The following is a 9,981-nucleotide window of genomic DNA, read 5'->3' as shown; positions in this document are numbered from 1 at the left end:
GGTATCGGTTTCATAAAGTTAAATTTATGACTTTTTAAAACGTCGCTATGTACACGGACGTAGGGAGAAGTACAGAGCACCAATAAACCTTAAAGGCACTGCCTTTGCGTACCGGCCCAGTCACACAATATCTACGGCTTTTCACACACACAAGTGAATGCAAAGTAAAATTGGTCAACAGCCATACAGGTCACACTGAGGGTGGGCGTATAAACAACTTTAACACTGTTACAAATATGCGCCACACTGTGAACCCACACCAAACAAGAATGACAAACACATTTCGGGAGAACATTCGCACCGTAACACAACATAAACACAACAGAACAAATACCCAGAACCCCTTGCAGCACTAACTCTTCCGGGACGCTACAATATACCCCCCAACCCGCCCACCTCCTCATGCTCTCTGAGAGCATGTCCTAAATTCCAAGCTGCTGTTTTGAGGCATGTTACAAAAAATAATGCACTTTGTGACTTCAATAATAAATATGGCAGTGCCATGTTGGCATTTTTTTCCATAACTTGAGTTGATTTATTTTGGAAAACCTTGTTACATTGTTTAATGCATCCAGCGGGGCATCACAACAAAATTAGGCATAATAATGTGTTAATTCCACGACTGTATATATCGGTATCGTTTGATATCGTAATCGGTAATTAAGAGTTGGACAATATCGGAATATCGGATATCGGCAAAAAAGCCATTATCGGACATCTCTAATATATATATATATATATATATATATATATATATATATATACACACACACACACACACACACACACACAGCCCGGCCCCCGACCAAATTTTTTTAACCCAATGCAGCCCTCGAGTCACAAAGTTTGGGGACCGCTGATTTAAATTGTTATTTTCCGCCTTCGCCAGCAAAAAGAATAAAGAGAGAGGCGGAGTGTTATTGCAGCTGGAACTAATCGATTCAATACGACACTCATATTACAAGCCGGCCGATCGCAGCCCTTACGGTTTGCAAGGTTACATTTTAACTTGAGTGCACGTCACGCTACTACGCAAAAGGGGGAGGAGTGAGACATTATCCAGGTTTACCAAAATAAACTCCAAAATGCAACAAAATGAGTGCAGACAAATGCCAACATGTTTGCAGGTCTGTGACACACAAACAGGTGAGACTTGAAGGTAAAATAATGTACTTTATTACTGTATGATCATACACCACTCAGGATCAATACAAGGTAATATTGTGTTTTTATTTCAGGGATGTTTTGCTTGTGGCATTTTTAATGTGAAAACATGGCGACAAACAAGCGTCCATTGCAAAATAATCTTTTTACACATAAATACAAACGCAGATGAGAAATAGCCTTATTTGTCTCAGTAAAGCTTTTGACCGTGCGGCGTCCGCCAGTACCTTAAAAAATATATCACAACACGAAAAAACGCTGAACACAGCTCAGTCCACTGGAGACCAAAAAAAAAAAAAAAGTCAACTATATACACAATATAACAAAAATAACAATATATTGTCTGTTTTAGCATCAATTTTACAGCTTAAGTTGTACCATGAATCCAGCACGTTAAGATGTGTACAGGTAGCACGAAGGGCAGAAAAGCAACTATTGCTACAAGAAGTATTTAAATACAAGCTCCCAATACACGTACAATAATATATACATCATCATATAGGTTAAATACTGTCTTTTAGGAATCCATCCCTGGATTGCTGAGAATTGTTGATTTTGGCAGCTAAGTCAGAATGTTCACATTTAGCTGAACGCAATGACACCGTGTTACGTTGTGAGGAATTTGAGTAAATAAATAATGAATGCATGTCTTTTACAAAATGGAGAAGATCAAAATAGTATTTTATGTATTTTTGTAAGCAATGTTTGGGCACTGAAGAACAGGAGCCATCTCCTGCAATGCCAGTTTAGTCCTCACGAGGCAGTAGTGAGCCATGGCGCATGATTATTGAGCGTATGTACACACTGCAGGCTAGGATTTTTTTTGTAAAATCCGATATTTTACACAAAAAGTGATTCCTGTCATTAAATAGAACCTTGTTATGTGTGTTTGATTGTTTGTTTGGGTTGTGAGTTTTTCCTTGCCCTTATGTGTTTTTATTCATGCTTGAACAATACGTCTTGTTTTTAAATATTGCAAATTGAGTTGATAAACTTACTATTTAAATTGTTTTAATTTGTTGCAAATATATGTACTCATTCTACAAACCCCGTTTCCATGTGAGTTGGGAAATTGTGTTGGATGTCAATTTAAACGGAATACAATGATTTGCAAATCCTTTTCAACCCATATTCAGTTGAATATGCTACAAAGACAACATATTTGATGTTCAAACTGATAAACTTTTTTTTTTTTGCAAATAATCATTAACTTTAAAATTTGATGCCAGCAAAACATGACAAAGAAGTTGGAAAAGGTGGCAATAAATACTGATAAAGTTGAGGAATGCTCATCAAACACTTATTTGGAATATCCCACAGGTGAACAGGCACATTTGGAACAGGTGGGTGCCATGATTGGGTATAAAAGTAGATTCCATGAAATGCTCAGTCATTCACAAACAAAGATGGGGCGAGGGTCACCACTTTGTGAACAAATGCGTGAGCAAATTGTTGAACAGTTTAAGAAAAACCTTTCTCAAGCAGCTATTGCAAGGAATTTAGGGATTTCACCATCTACGGTCCGTAATATCAGCAAAGGGTTCAGAGAATCTGGAGAAATCACTGCACGTAAGCAGCTAAGCCCGTGACCTTCGATCCCTCAGGCTGTACTGCATCAATACGCGACATCAGTGTGTAAAGGATATCACCACATGGGGTCAGGAACACTTCAGAAACCCACTGTCAGTAACTACAGTTGGTCGCTAAGAATTCCACCTGAGAAGCTTAAAAAATGTGTCTCCTCAGTTCCTAATTGTTTACCGAGTGTTGTTAAAAGGAAAGGTCATGTAACACAGTGGTGAACATGCACTTTCCCAACTACTTTGGCACGTGTTGCAGCCATGAAATTCTAAGTTCATTATTATTTGCAACAAAAAAATAAAGTTTATGAGTTTGAACATCAAATATGTTGTCTTTGTAGTGCATTCAATTGAATATGGGTTGAAAAGGATTTGCAAATCATTGTATTCCGTTTATATTTACATCTAACACAATTTCCCAACTCATCTGGAAACGGGGTTTGTATTTGTATAAGCAGGTGGTTGTATGCAGCAACTCATACAGTGATTTGTACAGACAGGCAAATAAATATTAGCTTCTCAATATTATATCATTAATTACAAAATTGAGAACCACCAGCATAATCTTTTTCAACTAAAATCTAGCCTGGGGAGATAGTTGACAAATGGGTCAAAATAATAATTTTATCCATATTTGTTTTTTATAATGCTGCCAACAATACTCTTTTCTCAGTATGCCCCCCCCTGAACTACAATAACAAACTTTTTAAGTGCGTTCATGTTGTACACATGTGCGTGTTGGAAATGTCAGCGTGAGAGCTTCAAAGGGAATCTTCAATATGAGAACACATAACAAACTCATAAAAGGGGAATGTTGTTCACATTTTGTGTGCTAAATAATCAACGTTGCTGACAGCCGAGTGCAATATGACACAATCCCACTTAATAAATATAAGCTTTCATGCTGGAAAGCAGACAAATCTTCAAAGTTTTCCCCGTGGAAACTTCAGGAGTAAGGTCTGCCTGTTAATAACGGCCCTAAAAAAAATGATAACGCAGGGCTTCTTTTTTTTTTGTCTGATGATGGGTTTTCTCAGCACTTTTTTTCTTTTAATACCCCGATTACCTATTTTTGTTGGAATATAACACTTGATCGAAAGCGTCTGAAATTCTTTCCTACTGCTGAAAAGATGCGAAAGTGTTCCGCATGACGAATGTTGCTTCAAAAGCCAGCCAGGAAAAAAAACAAAAACATTCTCTTAATCCTGGCAGCAACTTTCTATTTAACACGACTGATTATCTGAGTTTTCTACATGGCGGACCACCTTCACACAATTAAGGCACCTTTTAAAGCCCTGAGAGGGTCGAGGGGTTCTTCTAATAAGAAGAAAAGCGACAACGTGAAACGTGAGCCGAGTCAAAGAAGAAGTCAGGAATGTGTGTGGGGGAAGAGAAGTGCCATGTTCTGTTTTTCTCAGATTGAAGAAGAGAGACGTTAATATCCCACGTTGATCTTGTTCTTGTTGAGTTCTCTCTCCAGGTTCCCGATCAGAGTGTCGATGCTCTCCTGAAGGTCTCTCAGGTTGACCCTGTCGCTCAGCACGGGGCTGATGTCCTGCATCTTCATGTAAGTCTGATATGTGGGGAGCCTCGGAGGTAAGATGTGCTCGCACACACTTTCCTTCTCTTCCTCCTCCTTCTCCTCCTCCTTCTTATTCTCTTCCTGCTTCTCCTCTTCCGCTTCCTCCTCCTCCTTCTCATCCTCCTCCTGCACCGCGTCCTGATCTGCAGGACCAGGCAAAGGGTTCGCAGCGTCCTCGGGTGGTTCTGCGTCTGACTCCTCTGAGGGCACGTCGTCGTAGTCCGCCTCCTCTTTGCCGGAAGGAAGTGGCGTCTCGGAGGGGAAGTAGCTCTCGCCGCAGCCGCTCCAGTCGCCGGCGTAGCGGTTGCTCGGGCTGTCGAGGCGTCCTGCTTTGGGACGCAGGACGCCGGCCATCTCAGCTTCTGTGAGGTTTAACACCTGAGGGCGCTCTTTTCGCCGCCGTAGGGGAGGGGCTGTGAGCGAGTCGGAGGCTTCGGGCGAGGCGGACTGATCATGAGGGTCCACAACTGGGGGACAGGAAAAGAGAAAAACATTTATTAAAAATCAATCCGGTGGAAGATTCCCCACTGGCCATTTTACAAACCCCAAAACCAGTGAATTTGGCATGTTGTGTAAATCGTAAATAAAAACAGAAAACAATGATTTGCAAATCCTTTTCAACTTATATTCAATTGAATAGACTGCAAAAACAAGATATTTAATGTTCGAACTGAGAAACTCAATTTTTTTTCAAATAATCACTAACTTAGAATTTAATGGCAGCAGCATATTGCAAAATAGTTGGCATTTTTACCACTGTATTACATGGCCTTTCCTTTTAACAACACTCAGTTAACATTTGAGAACTGAGGAGATCAATTTTTGAAGCTTTTCTGGTGGAATTCTTTCCCATTCTTGCTTGATGTACAGCTTAAGTTGTTCAACAGTCCGGGGGTCTCCGTTGTCGTATTTTACGCTTCATATTGTGCCACACATTTTCAATGGGAGACAGGTCTGGACTACTACTACGAAGCCACGTTGTTGTTAAACGTGGCTTGGCATTGTCTTGCTTAAATAAGCATGGGCGTCCATGATAACGTTGCTTGGATGGCAAAATATGTTGCTCCAAAACCTGTATGTACCTTTCAGCATTGATGGTGCCTTCACAGATGTGTAAGTTACCCATGCCTTGGGCACTAATACACCCCCATAACATCACAGATGCTGGCTTTTCAACTTTGCGCCTATAACAATCTGGATGATTATTTTCCTCTTTGTTCCGGAGGAAACGACATCCACAGTTTCCAAAAACAATTTGAAATGTGGACTCGTCAGACCACAGAACACTTTTCCAATTTGCATCAGTCCATCTTAGATGAGCTCGGTCCCAGCAAAGCCGGCGGCGTTTCTGGGTGTTGTTGATAAATGGCTTTCGCTTTGCATAGTAGAGTTTTAAGTTTACAGATGTAGCGACGAACTGTAGTTACTGACAGTGGTTTTTTGAAGTGTTCCTGAGCCCATGTGGTGATATCCTTTACACACTGATATCGGTTTTTGATGCAGTACTGCCTGAGGGATCGAAGGTCACGGCATTGCCGCTTACATGCACTGATTTCTCCAGATTCTCTGAACCTTTTGATGATATTATGGACTGTAGATGGTAAAATCCCTAAGTTCCTTGCAATAGGTCGTTGAGAAATGTTGTTCTTAAACTGTTGGACAATTTGCTCACGCATTTGTTAACAAAGTGGTGACCCTCGCCCCATCCTTGTTTGTGAATGACTGAGCATTTCATGGAAGCTGCTTTTATACCCAATCATGGCACCCACCTGTTCCCAATTAGCCTGTTCACCTGTAGGTTGTTCCAAATAAGAGTTTGATGAGCATTCCTCAACTTTCTCAGTCTTTTTTGCCACTTGTTCCAGCTTTTTTGAAACATGTTGCAGGCATCAAATCCCAAATGAGCTAATATTTGCAAAAAATAAAAACATTTTCCAGTTCGAACGTTAAGTATCTTGTCTTTGAATTCTATTTAATTGAAAATAAGTTGAAAAGGATTTGCAAATCATTGTTTTCTGTTTTTATTTACGTGCCAACTTACCTGGTTTTGAGTTGTGTATTAAGCACACTAGCAGTAGGGTTGCGTGATATAGACGATATAAATGATATCAATTTGGCCCATGATAGAGCTTTAAGTACTACGTTATATCGTGATAATGCATGTTGATGACACATTCTAGCTGTGTCCTGCAAATTTGACAGCGACAATCGATCAAAAGTGTCCTCAATGCCATGTAGCATTATTGCTAGCGGCTAACGTCCCCCCACACTGCAAAGTTGCTTTTAAGTCGGCGTGGCGGCAAATCAACTCCATGTACCAATATCACTGGAGGATGAGGAATAGCTAAACATGCTACATGACACACCGTAGGAGGATATGCTAACCCCAAACTGCTAAGATGGAGCTCTTGTATGTAAACAGGGGTGGGCGGCTCGATACAAATATCGACAGTAACGATACAAAGTACATGATCAATACATTGATCATTTTTATTATCACAAAATCTTTTGTCGGTTTTGTTATTGTTTAAAAACTCAGGAAGTAAGTCCCTGGACACAGAAGGACTTCAGGGGCAAAAATAAAGGATTTAAATCAGAGCCAACAGTAGGTTTATATTTATATTGAATTAATATCATTATGTCGCCATCCTGTGTTTTTGTCTGATTAGAATTATGATACAAATGTAATCATTCAATGATCTTGAAAACAATTATTGCCAGCATCAGCATTGCCATGAACAATACTGCCCCTGTAACTACTTGGATTTGGATTGATACCCAAATGTGTGGTATTGCCCAAAACATATGTAAAGTGTCCAAACCACTGAAGAACAAGTGCTTATTACATTTGAACAGAAGTGTGGATAAAACATGTTACAACAGAAGGTATCTTAACAGAAAATTAGCAAGTAGATTAATAATAGTTTTAACAAAATAATACTACCAGAATTTCCGCAATATGTTGCTGCATACATCAGCAGCTAAATTAGGATTGTGACCCATTTATGGTTCTATCATCTTCTACATACTATATAGTGTATTGTCAAATATATCCTTAGAGCAGGAGGCGGCAATATATATCGCGATATAGATTTTCGACCATAACTCTATAGACCCAATAGACCGCTTTTCAAAGGTCAACGATGAGAAGCTTTGAATGACACAAAAGAAGCAATTGTCTTTATAATTAGTCTGTTAATCAAACCGACTGCAAACTAAACCAAACTTGTCAGTAGTATTACTTTCATAAAGTCATTTTGACACAGCATGTATTAGATCTGATGTGTGCAGCTATTCCTAATGAAGAGGGTATTGTATATTTTTAAGAGCAATCTCAAAGCAGTGCACAGTTGGCCTATCTAGAATCCAGCCTTAATTTAATATGCTGACATTGTATTACTGAAGGTTTGGAGTGAGAGTCGCTCTGCTGCCCATTGGTTGCACAATACAGCCTCAAAAGTCACTTTACAAACATTTCTTCAAACATTGAATACTTCAGCTGCAAACTTATTAACAGAAGAAAAAAACCACCCCCTTAGTGGAGGTCATTACAGTACAAAACAATAACAAAATACACTAACAATGGTGAAGCAACTTTTTTTTTTTCAGAACTCAGATACCGTATTTTTCGGACTATAAGTCGCAGTTTTTTTCATAGTTTGGCCGGGGGTGCGACTTATACTCAGGAGCTACTTAGCGTGAAATTATTAACACATTAGCGTAAAATATCAAATAATATTATTTAGCTCATTCACGTAAGAGACTAGACGTATAAGATTTCATGGGATTTAGCGATTAGGAGTGACAGATTGTTTGGTAAACGTATAGCATGTTCTATATGTTATAGTTATTTGAATGACTCTTACCATAATATGTTACGTTAACTTTCAAGGCACGTTCTCAGTTGGTTATTTATGCCTCATATAACGTACACTTATTCAGCCTGTTGTTCACTATTCTTTATTTATTTTAAATTGCCTTTCAAATGTCTATTCTTGGTGTTGGGTTTTATCAAATAAATTTCCCCAAAAAATGCGACTTATACTCCAGTGCGACTTATACATGTTTTTTTCCTTCTTTATTGTGCATTTTCGGCCGGTGCGACTTATACTCCGAAAAATACGGTACTTCTTAAAATGCCGTTTTCTGAGATGAAAGTGATTATGTACCCCTCCTTAACCTCTTAAGGCCCAAGCTGTTTGTTCACATGCTTTTTTTAAAAATTATTTCTCTTTGCTATTTGGGCTTATTGGACCCTAATTAGAATAAAAACTAAGAATCATCTTTTCATATGATGTACTTAGTCCATAAGTAACAAACGTGTACTTCATGTTTAGTGACATGCTAATTCTTATTTTTACACTTTTTTTTCTCCAAATTCCATTGTATGTTATACTCTTCTGACACCACCAGATAGCAGTATAAGTGTCCACATAAGGACCATAAGACTCTAATTCAGTAGTGTAGACAATTTTGGAAATAAGAGCTAAAAGATGCTGTCCACGCATGTGGCCACTCAGGCCTTTAGAGGTTAAGTCCCCCAAAACTGGCAAAAAAAATAGCTTTTGAGAACCTTAGGGTCCAAGTGCCAAACTCAAGGCCTGGGTGCCAGATATGGCCAGCCACATAATTTTATATGGGAATAATATGTGTTAGTTGTTCTAACTAAATATATTTGTTCTCTCCATCTTGACATTACAAATACACGTACTGCATGCAATTAAATATATTTTAAACGTGAATATTATCTAATTGTATAACAATATTATATCATCATAACTTCTAGCGTTTTTTTAAAATACAAATAGATGTATAGATTTACGTCTAACTTATGATTTCAAAGCAAGTTATCCATCAAATTGTACACTGTAAAATGACAATAAATTATACGCCAGAATCTTACTGTTAAAATAACTGTGGTACCATTTTTACATTTGTGTTTTACAACACAAATTTACATGGTTTTATGTAAATGTTTGGTTATTATTACATCGTAATAACAACCAAAGATTTTATAAAAAAAAACCCTGTTGTACTGTTGTTAAATTTACAGTGAATATAGTAAAGACAACCATAGATTTTACAGTAAAAAAAAAGAAAACTGTCAGCTCAGTTTCCGGAATTACATAACAGTGGTACCGTTTTTCCATTTACAAAAATATGCTGCAAAAACTATTTTTAATAATTAAATCATTCAAATAATTGAATTTAATTTAAGTATTTCATAATTTTGGCGACTGAACTGCCAGTGTTTAACCGTAAAACGTACAAAAAATGTTGTGTCCAGAAAAAAAAATATAATGGTCAAATGCTTCACCTTAAACATGTATATTCATATATCATTTACTGTTACAAAAGGCAATGGGACGAGTTTGACACCCCTGCCTTGCATCTGACGTCTGCAATGAGAGCAGACAAAAGTGATTATGGAGCAGTTCCATTTTGTTCATGAGTCAGCAAATGTCACAGTGACTCAAAAAGTAAAAATTAAATTAAATTTCAACACCATCACTACGATCTTCACAAAGATTTAATGTACTCTAGTTTAGTTCATGCACTAAATATATGTATATATTTTTTGCACAACCCTCCCCACTATTTATATACTATATTTAAAGGGCGATAAAAGAACAAAGTTCATGGTGCACAATGCTT

General features: G+C 38.0%; 1 protein-coding gene across 2 annotated transcripts in view; it reads right to left on the bottom strand.

The window, feature by feature from the left end:
• Window positions 1–1,175: 1,175 nt before the first annotated feature.
• Window positions 1,176–9,981, bottom strand: part of syde2 (synapse defective 1, Rho GTPase, homolog 2 (C. elegans)) — a 72,059-nt gene continuing 63,253 nt past the window's right edge. For both annotated transcript variants that reach the window (XM_061975664.2, XM_061975665.2), the window contains exon 8: window positions 1,176–4,793. In XM_061975664.2, coding sequence (XP_061831648.2) covers window positions 4,180–4,793 — 614 coding nt within the window. In that variant the 3' untranslated portion in view covers window positions 1,176–4,179. The remainder of the gene's footprint in view (window positions 4,794–9,981) is intronic.

Source organism: Nerophis lumbriciformis, linkage group LG14 (genome assembly GCF_033978685.3).
Source record: "Nerophis lumbriciformis linkage group LG14, RoL_Nlum_v2.1, whole genome shotgun sequence".
In the NCBI taxonomy this organism is placed as follows: Eukaryota; Metazoa; Chordata; class Actinopteri; order Syngnathiformes; family Syngnathidae; genus Nerophis; species Nerophis lumbriciformis.
The sequence above is the reverse complement of the archived record's forward strand: the minus strand, read 5'-3'. Positions and strand labels throughout refer to the sequence as shown.